The 19,266-nt window shown below is 38.0% G+C and overlaps 1 protein-coding gene across 1 annotated transcript; it reads right to left on the minus strand.

Annotated features, from left to right (window-relative positions):
• Nucleotides 1-637: 637 nt before the first annotated feature.
• LOC131237723 (pentatricopeptide repeat-containing protein At4g18975, chloroplastic) lies at nucleotides 638-14,586 on the minus strand. The gene is made up of 7 exons (XM_058235670.1): nucleotides 14,339-14,586; nucleotides 14,206-14,244; nucleotides 13,509-13,600; nucleotides 13,197-13,305; nucleotides 11,378-11,521; nucleotides 9,911-10,123; nucleotides 638-1,281 (listed from the first exon to the last, which is right to left on the minus strand). Exons 1-7 carry the CDS (start codon nucleotides 14,402-14,404, stop codon nucleotides 1,087-1,089), a joined length of 858 nt encoding a protein of 285 aa, XP_058091653.1. The 5' UTR covers nucleotides 14,405-14,586; the 3' UTR covers nucleotides 638-1,086.
• Nucleotides 14,587-19,266: the final 4,680 nt, after the last annotated feature.

The following is a 19,266-nucleotide window of genomic DNA, read 5'->3' on the forward strand; positions in this document are numbered from 1 at the left end:
TCGTGTTTGTGATGCAAGGTACATTTGCGAGCTTGAACCAAAACAAGGTGCTAAAAGCTGAGATTTAACGCTCAGAATTCACCAAAGCATGGGACGGACCCCAGGAGACTCAGAAGAGGTAGTGAATCGTCAAAAGTGTATAACTCAGATGATGGCCTTAACTAGGTAGTTTCAACTTCCAGAGTCATATCAGGTGGTTCGTTCATTCTCCCGAATAATATCACTATTTTCACCCAAATTCTCAGTTAAATGTAAGGCTATGTTAATATAAGGGAAAGGATCCTTTATCTGGATCATTCATCTGATTCACACTGATCATGGACGGGCCACACTCTAAAAATCAACCATCAGTTGGAATACTTTTGAGGATTAGAGATGGACAATTGAAAAAAAAAAAAAAAACCACCGGAAGTTCCATATTGAATGGCCAAATGTCATTCAATTGGTACATTCAGATGAATGGTCCGGATATTGCATATTGCAGGATATTGAAGAGGAAAAACCAACAAACAGGGGCTAATTACATTAATAAAAATCAAAATTCAGAGCTATGTGCCTAATAGCAAAACAATTTTTTTTTTTTTTTAAAAAAAAAAAAAAAGAGAAAAAGAAAAAAAGTAAAGTTAGACAAACTGACATAAAAAACCCTGTGCAATTCTGACAATGTTGTGTGCTGAAGATACATATCTGAAACTGTTACTTAATGAGGAAGCTGCACAAGAAAGGTTCTTTTTCATCAGAAAAGATACAATGGAGACGATCATTTTCCTCTTCTGAATCCTGATTATGTAAGTTCCGCTTCCTTGAACACGACGGAGACAGCATAATGCATCAAACCAACACAGATGCAGTGCTTCACTCTTTACATGGCGATGAGCAAAAGTGTCAGTTTTGTTTTCCATTGGAGCTCTCTACATCTAATCTGAAACTCATTTCTTACGCTCTCCTCATATTTCCAGATTTGCAATGATATGAAGAAAACCAGATATAATGATCACATCCCAATATCCAAATGTGGCGGAAAAGCTACTGTGGGACTGATCCAATGCCAATTACCAATTCCTCCTGTTTCCTCAATGAATACAACTATTCATCCCATGCTGGTGTTGTTCTTACTCTAACACTTTCCCCATTGAAGTGGAGGTACTTCCATTTCCTCTCATATTTCTTAAGCACTTGCTTCTGTTTGTCTTCTTGGTCCAACTTCTTGAAGGCACGTGCCACTCTTCTGATGGTGTCTTCATCGGGTTTTACTCCCAATTCTTCCATGTCTGCAAATACCTGGTTTTTTATTTTTGGGTGCAAAGAGAACACAAAATGAGAACTAAGAACCTTTCATTAACTTTAGAAAGCATGCCCCCGGAATCAATAACCCAAGCTTTGGGTTTTTATTTATTTATGATACTTAAGAAAAAGTTGCATCCAAATTGATGGGAACACGGGATTTAATGGGCTTCTTATTTTTCTTAGCCCACTATTTACACACACCCTCTTTGACATGCATACACCCATTTTACATTTCAGGGATTGTAGATTAAAATTGTTGTTATCAGTATCTAAGCAGTTCTCCAAACAATTCGGGGATGGTTGGTTGATGCCAAAGTCAATTGAGGGTTTCCTACTCTCATGGCATGGGAGTGGGTTGGAAAGAAAGAAAATGTTGGAGGTTGGCATTATTGGCTGCCTTTGGGCCTTTACAGGGGAGAGGAACAGCTGATGTTTTTGTAATCTTTGTGGGGGCATCAGAGGTCTTTAGATGGGCTAAGTTGGATGTAATGGAATGGGCTTAAATCTCAATTGATTGTGTCAATTGTGATCTTTCTCTTAATTCTTGGGCAGTGTTGTAATTCTTTGGCTGTTTTGCCCCCTTGATCAATAAAATTGTAACCTTTTAAATAAAAGAATAAAAAAAAAGGTAATGGCTTTAAAATGGTAGATTGGCATATCAGGCAAAGCAGAGGCTCAGGTAGCAGATAGCAATTTGGCATGCGGCAAAAATACAGTACATAAAAAGTTCAAGTATCATTCTGAAGACATTTCAAAATAGAGTTAAATATTCTGCCACAAAAGACTAAACACCAAAAAATTGGAGACCCATATATTCATGTATGATATGGTTTTAACTCATAAGTTCAAGATGAAAATTTGTACCAAACACCGTGGCTCTAGCCCACCTTCCGGCTTCTATCCACTCATTGATTGGGTCGCAAGTATTTTGGAATATGAAGATTTGGGCAGTGATAGGATACATAAATTTTTCTTCACATGTCTGCGCATCAGGGCAATTACCTGATGGGGCTGCTGATTAATCATCCCAAATTTGATGTGGATGCCACATTTTCCTATGCAGTACAAAAATCACACAACGGGAAATAAAATAAAGGAATTCTGTCAATAATTTCTGAATGATGATGGATTTCCTGTTGATGTTTTCCAGCAAAAGGATAGAAGGAGATGATGGTATTGGTGATTATAGATTTAAAATTTTTTTTACTGGTAAGGGTTGGAGACTATGAAGGATTTCCTATGCATGTTGAAGTGGAAATTTAAACTAAATAAAAAATAAAAATAAAAAACACAGCTTTAAAATGGAGGGTTCAAGTGTTTAATGTGGAAATTGAAAGTCAATTTAAACTTCAAAAAATCCAGTTTCATCATAAATACACTTATTGTATGTTATTAAGTATAAAATGCACATTGTACATGTTTTATAAGGCGTAAACAATCTCAAATTAAACCATTTTTTCTGGGATTATCCGATGGACGGAACATTTTCTCAAAAGAAATAAAAAAAATAAAATAAAAAAGAAGAAGAAGAAGAAAGAAAAGTGAATATGCATATTATATGGCCATTTGCTAAATATGGTGTAGATTTACCACATATGTCAATATGGTCCTGTCCAGAAGTAATGCGCAACCCAACCACTAAACGTACCCCTGAAGGGCAAGAGAAATGACAGTCATGGACCAACATTTGCCAGACCAGTGTTTTAAATAACTTTTGCTAGGTATGTAGCGTAGCATAGCCTTCGTGCTATGTCGTGCATGAAAAGAAGTTGTGTATGTTATGTAGCATACATTACACTCGACATAGCATTAGAATAGTAAAATCAATTAATGTTATGATTTGTTATGTTTTGCTATTTTTCACAAAAAGAACTAGTTAATGTTTTCAATGATTTTAGTGAATAATATGAGCATGAGCAACAATATTAGATCAGTTCCATGGCTATTTTTATCTTTATATTTATTCTTTGCCCTATTCTATCCATTAATTAAAAATCTAGAAGTGAATGATTGTTGGACTCAAATGATGGATATGCAAGCATGATAACTTATATGTTGTTCTACATCTCCATGAAATTTAGGAATTTTTCCTCGCATTGTCTCATTTGGTTTATGTACCGGAACTGATACATTGGAGATTATGTAGGATTATACATGAAAGATCATTTTCGGCTCTTTTAAGCCCTATGTCTCTTATCCCTAGGAGGTCTTTCTCCACTGGCAGTTTTTTTTTTTTTTTTTGGGGGAAAAGTCCATCTATTCTAGTGTGGATGACAGGCAGGCCTACATGAGGTCTTCTTCTTCTTCTTTTTTTTTTTTTAAATTTAAATTTTTACACATGCACACACACCCCCACACACTCACGCCGTAGTGGGCTTTCACCACCTATGGATACTCGAACCCTTGACCAAGTGTTGAAACTCCCGAGAGTCTACCACCTGAGCAAGAGCAAGGATCCAGCCTACATGAGGTCTTTCTCCAATAGCAGGATCTCTCTCTCTCTCTCTCTCTCTCTCTCTCTATATATATATATATATATATATATATATATATATATATATATATTGAAAAGTTCATCTATTCTAGTGTGGATGACAGGCAGACCTATATTTATTTCTTGGTGTAGCGTATGTTACACGATATGCAGCTTACAATTGATGCTTTAAAAGGGTGAATGCTAGGCCACACACTATTCACTATTTAAAACACAAACATATACAAACTGAGGTTGAGGCATGCACACGCACACACACATAGAAATGCATGTTTGCGTAATGCAGGGGCATTTTCACACTAGGCTCGAGTGGGGTGGCCTGTGGGATGCAAGGGCACACTCAGGGTGGGCAGCCCATGTGAGGTGGGTGGCTCGTTTAAGGCGGAACCCATGTGATGTGAGACCCACGAGGGGGGTTCGGCCAAGGACCTAACCCATGAGATGTGGGGCCTGGGCCATGAGATAAAGGGATTGATTCGCCACGCTTTATTAGTTCGAGCTTTTAGAGCAAGTGGTTGGTTGTCCTACATCATTGCATACTTGGCTGGAACAACAAAAAGGCAACAAAACTGATGTATGTTTACAAGACATTGGTCACACGCCAACACAATTACGCCACACTACGCACTGTTGAAAGGTTGATAGTTGAATAAGGCCTATTGGGCCCAGTCATTTAATAAGGCCCATAGGGGCCAAGTCCATGTAATATCATTATAAAAGGATTTGAGTGCTTAGGGTTTCAACATCCTAGCATCTCATGTTTCTACTTCTCCGTTGGTAACTTCTCTCTGGCACTTCCTCTCCTCTTCGTCTTCCTCTCTCTACCATTGCTTCTCATCATTGGCTCTTAAGAATGGCATAATGTAGCTGTTAACATGGTATTAGAGCTGTGCAAACCCGGTATCCAATCTAAGTTAGAACGATGGCTAAGGTGTTCCGTATTCATTACGGAAATGTAATAGGCGTGACTGTTACATGATATGGGGGTGAAATGGGGCAGTTGGTTTTTTGGAACCATATCAGCCGTTATAGGCAGAGTTGTCAAAATCCTACGATTTACGATTTGAGTCGAATCTTAAGCAAAACGATTTGAAACCCACCTTTAAATTTCTTTTTATATGTATTCTATGATTTTATGATTTGAATCTTACGATTTACAATTCAAATCCCGATTTACGATTCAAATTATACCAGTTCTCTTCTATTTTAAGGTTAACTTGGCTTTTATTTTATGTTTTTAAATTGGTGAGGGCTTTAAAAATCATTTAGAAAAGTCCTTTTAAAAAAGGAATCATTTAGAAAAGGTAAATTATTTTATTTTGATGTTTATAAGAGATTAAATGATATATATTCTCTTCAACTTTAAATTGTAGACCTTTTTTTTTTTTTTTTTTTATACTTCTTAACTAGTTGAAACACCAAATTGATATATGACTTATCTAGAATATTTTTATGGATGGTTGCGATCATGTTGACTTCTATGTATTGTGGAATGAAGTTTAGAAATCAAAATATCTTTTTTCATCGCTCTACAGAACCACATGCTGATATTCCAACATGATCCTATATTCAATAAAGTTAACAAGAACATAAATTATTAAAGCATCCTTATATGTTTTTTAAGGGAAATTTCCTAAAAGACAAAAAAAGGAAGGAAAGATAAGAATCGTTTAACACTATCGTGACATGATATTACTTCGTAGATATTGATGGCAAAAGGATGATTGCTGAGTTTATTTATTTATTTATAGTTTTAAGAAAATCATGAAAAAAATCTTACGATGTATGAACGATTTGTAATTCAATACGATTCAACTCCTATTATGATTTGCGATGTGATAATGATTTTGACAAGATTGGTTACAAGGGCCATAAGGACTGTTATGGGGGTAACGGTCGAAAAACAACCACTTTTTTCTATTTAAATCCAATTTCTTCTCATTTTCCTACTTTTCTCATTCCAAAAACTTTCCTAGATTATTCTACAATAGTTTTTGACCATTCTTACTATAGTTAATGATTGAAGCGATTTGGGCGAATAGAAGCTCTGAGGGCCATTTTTTATTTTTATTTTTTTGATTTCTAGTTCTAATGTTTGATTGTGATGTGTAAGTATTAGAGACACATACACATAACCATGTTCATACATTTACCAGACAACCAGATACAACACTCTTACCAAGGAGTGAACCATTACGCTACCATAAATATGTTTAAAACAAAAAATGAATACATATTTGGAATATTTACATTCTTTTAGATTTTTTAAATATTTTTTTCAAAAAATTTCGGCAAAAAAAAAAATCAATTGTTATGATCCCATATTGGTAATGGTGGTGACTGTAACAGCCACCGTTACCGATATAGAATACCTTGAGGATGGTGCATTGCAGATCATCTTGAACACGTTGAACATCCTTTGCTAGAGATCAAAGTCCCTGTATTTCAAATCTATTCACTGGTTGTCGATCCGTGTTCCATTTATCTTGCATATCCGTTAGAGAGGAGATCCATCACTGTTGAATCCAAGACCGTTGCTGCAGTTCTTTGATCAACAGTTGGAGATCACACCACCATGACATTGCTCTCGTGATTGCATTTACTAGGCTCCATCCTTTGTGATCGTTGCTGCTAATCAAATATGCATGTTGAAGAAGAAATCTGATCTGCTGTAACATGATGTCACTCCATGCAACGCGTTTCGATTACATCTCAATCATCTTTCATCCATACTTGTTGTACTGAGACTGTAGATCTGCTCCTACCATCTGCCGCAGATTGCTTGGAGACGTTGTGAAGATCAAATCCATACATCTTGGGGCCCACTTTGCTATGGTTTGATCCGTCTTTCCTCTTTGCTAATGTTGTATGCTGTCCATGCTCATGTTACTGACCAATTGGGTATCTTGTTGGCCACTTGTTGACCCTTGATCGTTGGACCACCCTGATCGTTGTTGTGGGTTATCGATAGGACCTTCCAATCTCTGTTGAATTAAAGCACCAACTTCTGGTGTCTATTTCTTGAAAAGTTGATGTTGCCATGGTGCTATTTCTATGGGCCCAGAGCGTTGAAGGCCACCAGTGTTTAGCATGGTGTATGCGCTGCCAATGATAACATTCTTCTGACCATTGATTTGATCGATTGTCATTCATCTTGTTGTGACTGGATATGGTCCATTGCTGAGATAGTTATTGGATTGGTGCTGGCTATGAGGACCAAACCCATGCACACTTGTGTGGCCCACTCAGTTTTCTACGTGTAGATTGGTTTACTATAGACCTTGTTTGGACTCATGGATTGTTGTGGTCCATTGGACCATGGGTTCTAGCCAATTAAGGCCCAATTAGTTGCCTGGTGGTCTCTCTCTCTCTCTCAGCCCAGTTTGTTAGTTGCTGACCTGGTTTATCTTTTCTGCATGTGTTGTTGTTGTAGATGATTGGGCCGTTATTTGTTGTGGTCCGGAGAATCGTTGCAGACTAGATCATTGCTTTGGGCTTGCCTATTCTTGTGGGCCCGATCATTGATGGTCCATTTTTCTGGCGCTTCTTGGACTGTGTGATGCGGGCTAGCCTCTTCTCCATCATTTCCTTCAACATAGTTCCTTCTTTGTATCACCCACTCATTTTGTTAGCATGTGTGATGTGACTAGTGTTCGTACAGGGCAGTTGGCCTGAACTCGTTTATGTACCCGATGGTTGATTCGGACTTGTTTGGACTTTGGGCTGGAAGGTTGTCCCAGCCTTGGCTTAGACTTATGATTGTGCTTGGCTTGTTTACTCTGATCAGGTGGCTCAAACTCGTCGTTTATATTGGATAGTTGGCCCATTCTTATTTGTTCCGAATAGTTTGTTCGAATTTATGTTTGTGTTGCGCAGTTGACTTAGCCTTGGTTGAGTTGGATTGTTAATCTAGGTTCATTTGTGCCGGATAGTTGTTCTGATGGCTCACATCATCGAAGTTGCAGAAGTGCTTGTTCACTCGAAGTTATTGGTCATTTCATCAGTTCCACTTCTCATCCGCTCGTTTGCCTATCATCACAGCCAACGCTATTCATCTATGTGATTGTGTTACTTTTTTTCTGCTTTTAAATAAATGTTTTACGTCTCCCCAAACTCAAGTTCCTCTTTTCAGAGCACCTTGAGTTTGACGGGGGGATGTTAGAGAAGAATTTCTTCTTGCTTAGTTTTGATCATGTTAGCCATTTTTCCAAGCTAGGCCTCATTAGGATGCTCCAGCTTGAAGGGGAATGTTGAAAGGTTGATAGTTGAATAAGGCCTATTGGGCACTAGTCTGTGTAATAAGGCCCATTCGACCTAAGACCATGTAATATCATTATAAAAAGACTAGAGTGCTTAGGGTTTCAACATCCTAACATCTCATGTTTCTATATCCCCCTTAGTAACTTCTCTCTACTACTCTCTCCTTCTCTTCTTCTTCCTTCTATCTCTACCATTGCTTCTCATCATCAGCCCCTAAGAACAGCACAATGTAGCCATCAACACGCACCTTTGCCCAACTACACTTCCTACCCAAAAAGGTGAATCATGAATAGTGAAGATCCAAACATTGCGATATGAGCTCGCTGAGCTTGATCTGTATTGCAAAATTGTAACATTTCAAATCCCAAATGTAAATGGGCAGATGCAAATCAATCAGAAGGGGTGTAGCATTGCCTCATTTCAGCTTATTCTTTTGACAACTTAGCAAACTTAGTTCACAGTCCTAGTGAGAATTTTGAGCTAAACAGCAACCATCTGATATTTCGATTACAAGATGGAAACAAACACCGATGATACTCAGGTTCTTTATAAAACCTGACTACTGATAACCTACAGGTATTTTACGAAGTTCGATGAAAAGAAATGGCATTTTCTTGTTTCACCCAGAAATGGTACAGGTGGAGCCTACCTTTCTGAAATCTAAGCTGTTAATATGGTGGGCCACATCACGGGATGGGCCAGCCACCATTTCACACCTATTGGATTATCCTAATCAGCAATGGACAATGACAACCAATTGTCCATATATAATGGTATTGCAGTTTGGGGGGGGGGGGGGGCAGGTGCGCGATATACCATCTCTCATCAATATCTAGTCCTGCCAAATGAACCTTTTGAACAGACAAAAGTTGGGCCACGTATGGGCAACTTGTTAGGCAAAGCAAATTGCTCAATCAGATATCACATGTTGCCTTGATAACCTAAAAAGTAAACAGAGAAAAGAAAAAAGATTGGCAGTCTGCAGGAACTTTTGACAAGTAACTTACCAAACTTAGTTCACAGTCCTAGTGAGAATTAATTTTGAGCTAAACAGCAACCATCTGATATTTCGATTACAAGATGGAAACAAACACCAACGATACTCAGGCTCTTTATAAAACCTGACTACTGATAACCTACATGTATTTTATGAAGTTCGATGAAAAGAAATGGCATTTTCTTGTTTCACCCACAAATGGTACAGGTGGAGCCTGCCTTTCTGAAATCTAAGCTGTTAATATGGTGGGCCACATCACGGGATGGGCCAGCCACCATTTCACACCTATTGGATTATCCTAATCAGCAATGGACAATGACAACCAATTGTCCATGTATAATGGCATTGCAGTTGTGGTGGTTGGGGGGGGGGGGGGCGCGATATACCATCTCTCATCAATATCTAGTCCTGCCAAATGAACCTTTGAACAGGCAAAAGTTGGGCCACGTATGGGCAACTTGTTAGGCAAAGCAAATTGCTCAATCGGATATCACATGTTGCCTTGATAACCTAAAAAGTAAACAGAGAAAAGAAAAAAGATTGGCAGTCTGCAGGAACTATAGTCATTACCTCGCCATTGGTGGAAGACAGGTTAAACCCAACTGAATAGTGATTTGACCTTTCACCTTTGGCAAGGCCCCCATTTAAGCAGTCAAATAGAAGGCTGTAAAAGGTGAAAGACTACTCGAGAACTAGCAGACTGGTCCTCAAAGCCAATCCCTCTGCACCAAGTTTCCTAACTGACTTTTTTTTAAAAAAAAAAATTTATTTTTTATTTTTTTGAAATGGTTTTCCCAATAGACAATCACACCAAAGCATTCAAAATTGCAGTTAAAGCACATATGTAGTCTCATATTACTAACTATGAATACCTCTAAGATCTTCTCTGGCATGTGATGATGGTCATACAAGGAGATCATTCGGGAGAACACCCGCTTTGAAACAGAGCGTGTATGTGTTTGCAAAATCATATTCCAAATGGATTCTGCCTCATCTACCCTTCCGTCCATATCAAATGCCAATAAAAGTGTGTCGTATGTTCCCATTGTCTGTCCTTGGCCTTTGCTCATCATCCATTTTGTAACCTGGAAATTTTCTGGATTTGGAATCAAGCAGAATCATCATAACATGGGTGTTGAAAATCAAAACTCAGCAAATTGCTAGAAGCAATTCAACTTTCAACAAATTTGTTATATGCGACTACAAGGAATGAGAGAAATATAAAAATAGAGAGAGTAAATAGTATTTATTTCAACAAATAGGTTCAAAAGCATAGTTTGAAAACTCCAAAACCCAACTTGACTCAATGTTCAGCTGGGCCGAGTTGGACTTGAAGACTCAGACGAGGCTTTACTTGACATGACTTGAATATAATAATTAATTGAGTAATTTTTTATAAATATTTATATGGTTTTAAGAGGATTAAAGCTATTTAAAAAAAAAAGAATAACAGACATGGCATGTTGGTTAGAGTTGTTGTACTTTTGAGAGAGGTGTTGGGTTCATACCCTTTCTCTTACCTATATATATATATATATATATATATATATATATATATATATATATATATATATATATATATATATATATATATATATATTTCAGCGAGTGACTTGGTCTGAGCCGCGGCGAGTAATGTTGACTGGAATGAGTCATTGAAATGACTTGATGAGTCAAGCTGATTCGAGACCAAGTCAGAGTTGACTGAGTCATTGAGTTGACTCGACGAGTAAAGCTGAGTCCAGACCAAGTTACTCTCACAACCAAGTTTCATGGTTACTCGGCTTGAAATCCAGCTGTATCAAGTTGACTTTCAATACTATGTTCCCAAGTATGTATTCACTTTAGGCTTTTAGCTACCTATCTTATGAAGACCATCTGTCAATGAATTCATAATGGTAGCGACAACAAAGATTATAACAACCTATGAGAAACATACTACAAACCAAGCTTGATCTTTAGAAATGATAAATACATAAGAGTGGAATGAGGACTGAGAATCCTCTTCACGGCACATGTCTGAGCATGTCATGTGCGTGAGAATTCATTAGAGGGGCCTCACTGCCCTGGCTCAAAAATCAGGCTGGTCTGGTCGTTAAGTGGGCCAGAAATGTATGTCGAATGTGGGTCATTTGTCAAATTGTTTTAGCTGTCCATTTTACTGGACATGTGTGGCCCGCACTCCAGCATACTTTTCAGGCCAGGGTGTGTTCACTTTGGAGCCTGCGTGATGAATGGCCTGTTTCTCGCACATGTGCTACTCAGAGGATTTCCAATTCTCTTCCCACATATACATAGCAATGCACTTATTCATAAATAAAGTCTGCAAAATGTCATACTTGAATTATTTGCAACCATTGATTTCTCTTCCGCAAAATTCCAAGAGCTTTAGCAGCTGCAATCAATGGGAATTCTGCTTCCCATGCGGTCCACTTATCCAATGCTCCATAGATGATCTCTTTCTCATTTGGAAGTTTCGAAACCTGCCAAAAAACAAAGCTGAGAAAACTTAGAGATTCTTGCTGATTAGTTTCAATTTTGAAGGATGTCATAAAGAAGACAATCCGCATGTTAGAGTTTATCACACAGACTGATGACATCCAAACCCATTAAAGTAACTCAATCGCAGTATTCAGACCTATCTAGGCTGGTGTTTTTGAGGGGACTACCATAGATGAGATGTGGATCTAGGAAGATATGAAGATTCCTTCAATGAAGACCTAGCTGAATTCAAAAAAAGGAATAACCATGGAAGACTTGGATGTGTGGATCTCTCCACCTATTTCCATGGATGTTCAGTTCAAAGAAAAAGAGTTTCATGGACAGAGAAATCTTGGCTTCTCTGAAAGAACCGATCTTGCCCAAATTCCCCAAGTTAGGCCTTGTGGAACTCAAGATCTTAAGATTAGATCCACTGAACCCTCAGGGCATCAAATGCTGGAAACCTCTAGTACCATGGAGCTTGAGTTCTTAAGTGTAGTTGGGATACATGGATTTGGGTTCCAAGGAAGTCATGGAACTTAGTTTCGGAACACCAGCTATGCTGTTTGCTTGACAAATTCTGGAGTTCCACGGAAATTGAGTTGTGTTATTTGGATGACGAGTTCATGGAACTCATTGGAGAAGTGCAAGAGCATTTTGTGAGCGGAAAGATTGAAGAGGTGAATTGTAGAAGACATGCCAACATGTCAGATCTGTGAAACAACTGGGCAAATTTTTTGAGCAGGACATTTAAGTTCATGGAACTCATCTTAATAGAGAAGTGCAAGAACATTTCATGGGAGGAAAGATTGAAGACGCAAATTGCAAAAGATGTAATGTTTCAAATCAGGAAGGATACAATTATAAATGAATGCATTCGAGGGAACATAGGAGTAGCACAAATAGGTAATAAGATGAGGAAAAACATACTTAAGATGGTTTGGTCATGTGCAACAGAGATAGAGAAAAACGCTGGTTAGGAGTGAGTTGCAGAAAGTTGAAGGCTCTAAACAAGCAAGGTGAAGGCCAAAAGGACGTGGGTGCAGGTAATAAGAATGGACTTGATGACTTATGCTCATGGTATGCCATAAAGGCCGTTACGCAAAGGTAACGGTGGCAACCGTTACACGTTACAGGGTTGTAATGGCTGTAACAGCCGTTATGGAAAAAAACGACTCATAATTGCCATTAAGGGCACGTTACGTCCCCTATAAAGGCCATAACAGCCCCATAATTGTCTGTTATGGGGCAGATGCAAGTTTTCCATACTTTTTAATCAATATTACGGGACAAATACAGGTTTTTCAGAATTTTTTTCAATAAAAAAAGAGACCATAATGGCCGTTACAGGGGCCGTAACAGCTGTTACGACCCGTATCATAAAGGTAACAGTGGTGGCCGTTACAGCCACCGTTACCGTTACAGAACACCTTGCTTATGCTCTAACTGGAGTGATGGCCCTTGATAGAGTGGAATGTCTGAAAATGATTCGTGTAGCTGACCCCAATTAGTTGGAATAAGGCTTAGATGATGATGATGACGATGGAATAATCAGGTGTGGCAAGCTATATCTGACACAGGTCCCAAACCTATTCCCCTGCCATGATGGATTTGATAGATCTCGCTATCATTGGTAAAAAACAACTTGCATGTCAAAGAACAATAATGTAGACTTACAATGCGAACAAGATTGAGAGCCTTTTGCCCAGATCCAGCTGAATCTCTTTTCATCCATAAATGGTGCTCTTTTTTCCCTGGCTTTTCATTTACTTTCCTGCATCCGAAGCTAAGATTGTTTAAGTAAAGCATGTCATACAATATGAACAAATCCACTCGTCATCAAATGGTTGTATTTCTGGAATAACAAACAAGCTCAAGTAACAAATACATACGCATCTAAACACCCAAAAAAAAAAAAAAAAAGCAACAAAAAATAGAGGAATCAATTCACATTTCAACAAAATGAGCGAGAAGAAAAAGACTACTTACTTCTCATTAGCATTAACCTTTGGGACTGCTATCGCTCGACTTGTCCATTTATTGTCATCCAAACGCCCAGAATCTTGAACTCTTCTTCTTACCTATATGAAGAGTGAGTACATTCCAAAAATCCTAAATGGCAGGAGGCCAGATCCAATACAAACATTTCTACCTTAATCTCATCGTTCAAATTGACAAGTGGGGCCCACTGCGATATTTCAATGGCATCCATTCCATCCATCATTTGTGCCCTTACATCTCTCCTTGGCGCCCGAAAATTAAGCTGATCCATTACTCAGGCGGGCCATACCACAGAGAACAGTTGGGATGGGAAAACCCACCATTAAACACCTTCCAGCTTGTATGTGGGGCCCATTGTATTTTGTATATTCCATATCCAGGATGAAGGGACACCCGCAAAAGCAGACCATTCCAAAACTCAGGTGGGCCACAACATATGATTTTATAGGTTTTAGGCATGTTTTACATGGTGCGGTCCACCTGAGCATTGGATCGAACTGAGATTTGGAATCTAAAAAAAATAAGAGAGGGCGCACATGATGGACCGATTGGATGTCATTACAACATCACGATGGGCCCCACACCCAAATTTGTACGTTAAGCACGCTCAACATAGAAACGTTTGTATTAAATCCAGCCCCGAATGACAGAGTTGTAAATTCAAGAAAGCTAGAATGAGAGTTACCTTCACTGAAACCACTGGAAATGTTTTCGCCGTCTTCAGCTGGAGAGAAGACAGCCGCATATACAGAATTACCGTAAAACCAAAGGGCAAAATTGGAAAAATGAAGAAACTTTTTGGAATTTTTGGAAATTACCTGGAAAAGCTCTGTTGTAGTTGGAAAGTGAGTTTTGGTGAAGGGATTTCTGCAATACAAAGGCATCGTAGATATACAGAATTTCCGTTTATGTAGGAGGAGGAGGTTTGTGAAGGCCGGAATAACGAACCGGACCCGGTCCGAGCCGGAGAAGAAGGGGGGAAACCGGGAAGGGTCGAATGCGGAGGAGCTTAGAACGGTTCCGGATAGAAGGCGATTCGGGTTGCGAAATATAGTCCCTCCTTCTCCTCACCCAACACGGTACGGTCCTGACCGTGGGGTCCACCTTGATGTTTTTATTGTATATCTACACCGTTCATACATTTTTCCAGATCATTTTAGTGCACGAGGCCAAAAATGAAACACATCCAAATCTCAGGTGGACCATTGCATAAGGAACAGTGGTGATTGACAATTAAAAACTTAATATGGGCCAAAAAAATCTTTGAATCAAGTTATATTTATTTGTTTCTCTTCATCTAGATTTATGTGATCTTATCAAAAAATTGGATGGAAAATAAACATTAATTTGGGAATTAATATTGCCCTAGGAAGTATTTAATTGTGAGAATTTAATTAAGAGTTTTTCCTATAGTGTGGTCCACCTGAATTTAGATCTGTATCATTTTTTTTACATTAATAATATAAAATTATCTTTAGCAACGGATGGACGCCGTGGATATACAATAAATCAAGAAAGGTGGGCCCCACAATGAGGGCCGCACCGTGTTGGGTTACGCGTGGCGGCACCTTATCCCCCTCGGCCTCCCCAAGATGATGCGGTCCTTACTGTGGGGCCCATATTTATGCTTGTATTCAATATCCACACCATCCATCCGTTTTTTCAGATTATTGTATGGCATGAGTCTGAAGCAGATCTAAATCTCAGGCCTACCTTACCATAGGAAAAAGTGTTGATTGAATGCCTTACCATTAAGAACTTCCTAGGGCTACCATAATGTTTATTTTACATCCTACCTATTAATAAGGCTACAAAAATCTATAAATCTGGATGAACGAGAAAAACAAACATCATCTTTATTCAAAGATATTTTTGACCAATAATAAGTTTTTAATGGTCAATCACTACGGTTTCTTATGATATGGACCACCTGAGATTTGAATATGCAAGATTTTTATATATTCACGTTATTTTGGTGAGATACACCTGATTAACAGGTTTGATGGAAGATACAAGCCATGGTAGCCCCAAACACAAACTTATGGTTGGTATCTTATCCCCATTTTTTTTTTTTTTTTTCATTTGGTGTGGTCCGTAATGGTAGCGGCTAGAGCTCATTTTGGTCTTTGGGTCCTGATTTTCCTGATAGAAGGAGTACATTTTACATACGTAACATGGCGGCCCCGCATACTTGGGTATTTTCCAGCCAAGAGATGGACAGATCACTTGATTTTGTACATGGGACAACCGATTTCTGTATACATGGGACATGTCTAAGATATCCAAACCACTCAATTGAATACCACACCTTAGATACAGTAGAAGCCAAAGATAAAAAGGATTGGACATTCCAAACCATTCGTATGAAAAGTGAACGGATCTGTTTCTTTCCTGAGCAGTGTCCAACGAGAGTGAGTTTTGGTCTATGACCTGTCACTGGAATGTCCTGCTGAATCAACGGTTTAAAACTTGCGTACTCATACAGTAGAGATCCGATTCAAGTAAGGTATACTCGATTTTCTGTTCTGCACACTGCATCCCGTGTTTTCAGAATCTATCTTTATTCTTGAGTGGCAACTGACAGGTACTGGGCCAGCTAAGGCTAGACCCGACCCAGCACAACACTATAAAGCCCAAGGCCTGGGTCCCACATGAGTAATAGCATCAAACCTGGGCTGGTCTGAACTTCAGAAAAAATAGGAAACAATGTACATTGGAAGCTCACTGTTGGCGACCTCTTCTTTCTCTTTCTATATGTGTATCTCATCTTTCCTTTGGTTTTTCTCCTCCCCTTTGATGGCACGTGAGGAGAGGAAGCCATGTTAAATGAATTTGGGACTATTCTATGAACTTGAAAATGTGGTAATTGTTTGTCATACGGTTTAAATTTTATATGTAAAAGCCTGTAATAACTTAGATTTTATCTGCATCTTTTTAGTTCTTTAATGCTCGAACATCTCATCCTCTTTGAATGTAGCTCACAAGTTGAGAGACAATGCAATAAAGGCTTGTAAAGCCTACTGTGAAGATTGTTCAAAATTAATATAATATAACTATTACACTATCTTCTGTTAGGACGTTAGCTCAGAAACGAGATAAATCTAAAGCTAACGGGGCCACAACATAGGAAAATTTGGAGTTGGGTTGCCTACCGTTTAAACTCTGTAATTGATGCACCAGGTGGTGGAAGCATCAAGGCTCTCTCTATCTTATGCTCCACTTCTCTTGGGATAAGATTCTGTATGAGGAATTCAGGTTCATGGAGACTAGTAATTATAATTTACCATTCTACAATATTCTATATGCCATATTATATATATTGGAATCCTGCCCTAACCTATGCAACCAAATTGATCCAATCATTCTATTATCATGGCCATCTACTATATTGATCTAATATTCATGCAAATTAACTAATGGACCACACGAGATCCAAACCAACCTATCATCATCATCAAGTGTAATAAAAAAAAATTCAATGGTTAAAATAAAACATTAATAGTTGAAATAGTTGTAAAATCTTTTAAAACGTTTTGATCATTAAGCCCAACAGAAAAACCATTTGGTAAATACCTAATATCTAAGATTTAAGTCATAAGTAAGTTTCTACAAAATTGGTGGATCACTTATTAAATTATGCGAGCCTTAATTGAACTTTGATGGGTGTGCATAGCTATACCTGCTTTTATTGACCAAATGATGACTTCGTATAGAAAGCTAAAAGAAATGTAATTAAGACCTTGAGCACCTTCTAAGTCCTACGGTCTAAGGATTAGTCAAAGGTAGTATCCTTAAGTCAATCATAATTTAGGTATGGTGGTCCTCCTAGTCTAAAACTTGAACTCGATAGACCGACGCAAGTGCCCAACAAGTCTAACACCAAGAGCTTATTCTTATAACACACTCATGCTCCTATGTGAGGTAGGAAAAAGTTATACCAACTCATCATCATACTTGATGGTGGAGACATTTTCACTCTAACTTGTCATTGATCCTCTCATATGGGATGACCACATAATAATGATTATAACCACAAGTATTTCCTATAACTAGCTAGGCTGTCATGGAAAATAGGATTTTGAGCTCTATGCTCATAATTCTCCCATGGTCCGTGACGGTTGTGTACACTCAAGTTTCCAAAGATAAGTAGAGAAATCATTCTCCTTTAACCCATGTCACGTGCATTTAAGATATTCATATATATTAGCTATGTCATTGGAATCTATCCATCACAGACTCATGGTCATCATGATATATGATTAAGATCATCATTATCAATAGATACCATCCATATAATCAATGGATAAGATTCACATTGGTTTTTAGGGCACAGTTCCAATAATACTTTTACCAATACCACTCTCAAAACTTTGCTAATCATGTTATGAGCAACTACATGTGTAAGTCATCTAAGTCACTTATTGGGCTTTCTACACTCTCGAGACATCTTACTAAAAAAATTCAAGATATATAACAACTTTGAGTAGATTATTCCATCTATTTATTGATTACACAGTTTACATTATCTCATGAGTTGATTGGGTTAATTTATTTGAAGAGACCTTTTGAATGGTGTAACCTATATGGTGGATGGTAGATGTAGCCCGGTGTGGTTGTAATGGATTATGATGGAAAACTTGTACACTGAATTCAAAATAGTGAATTTTTTTGAATACAATTCTGATTGAGGTGATTTAAAAGCCAAAATTGAGTTTGATGAGTTTTTTCCTATAAAAAATAAAATTCAAAGTCAAATATGGCTAATTTTAAGATATTTTAAAACTTTTTTAAAAATCCTTGACTTCAGGCAATTAATATTTAGAGAATTTCAATATTTATTTGAAACTCGGAATGGAGTGAAAAATTTATGGGATGAAAGTAGACTTAATAATGAATTAAAAATATAAAAATAATTAATTAAGTAGGAGTACCAAAAACATCACAAGCAACAAATCTATCAGAATTGAAAATTTCTTCCATGTAAAGAAAGCATATGGTGGGAGAAAAAGAAAGTTTTTATTTTAATTTTAATTTTAATTTTTATTTATTTTTATTTTTAGTCGTGTTGTCCATCTATGCGTGGTTTGGACTTGTTGTACCTGTATATGTAGGAATTAGAATATTTAACTTGGCCGAATGCCATTGCCGATTTTCTAATCATTCATCGAGGGTCCCAATCCCCTGAGGTAGTGCACAATGATATCTTGGCCCCTAGGATTTTGGAAAAGCTTAAAAGAAATTTTGACCCATTCCTGTCATCTTTGCATCTATTGAATATTCTTGTTGTTTGGATCTTTCATGTACTTACTTTTTTTTTTCTCTAGCCATCATTGCTTGCAGTGCCCTATCGAGTTTTCACTATGTCTGACTTGCATAGCATGTTTACCTATGGCATCTTTTCAGGTTTTCACCATGTCCTGTTTATTTGATCTTGCCTGCCCTTTGACAACTTTACTATTTTTACCCTAAGTGCCCTTTTGGATTTTCAACAAATCCACTTCATGCTTACTATTTTTGCTCAAAGTACCCTTTCAGATTTTCACTTTGCACATTTCTCTTAGGTACACTAAAGATGTAAAACCCGTATCCTAGACCGTATCATTCCGTATGCCTCAACGGTCCTCCCGGTCTAATTTCGGCGACCCGCGATCTGTAATCGGCATTTGCGCGCGACCCTAAGTCACTTCTTTTCGATCGGAGTCGGTTTGACCCCAAGACTTATACCAAAGCGACCGCGCCGTCGCTG

The sequence above is a fragment of the Magnolia sinica genome, chromosome 1 (genome assembly GCF_029962835.1).
Source record: "Magnolia sinica isolate HGM2019 chromosome 1, MsV1, whole genome shotgun sequence".
NCBI lineage: Eukaryota > Viridiplantae > Streptophyta > Magnoliopsida > Magnoliales > Magnoliaceae > Magnolia > Magnolia sinica.

Coding starts and splice junctions, on each gene's coding strand:
- LOC131237723 (XM_058235670.1), bottom strand. CDS start 14,404: ATGCCTTTGTATTGCAGAAATCCCTTCACCAAAACTCACTTTCCAACT. Junction 10,124..11,377: donor AATGGTTGCAAATAATTCAA/GTATGACATTTT, acceptor GAAAATTTCCAG/GTTACAAAATGGATGATGAG. Junction 1,282..9,910: donor TGCCAGAGAAGATCTTAGAG/GTATTCATAGTT, acceptor ATAAAAAACCAG/GTATTTGCAGACATGGAAGA.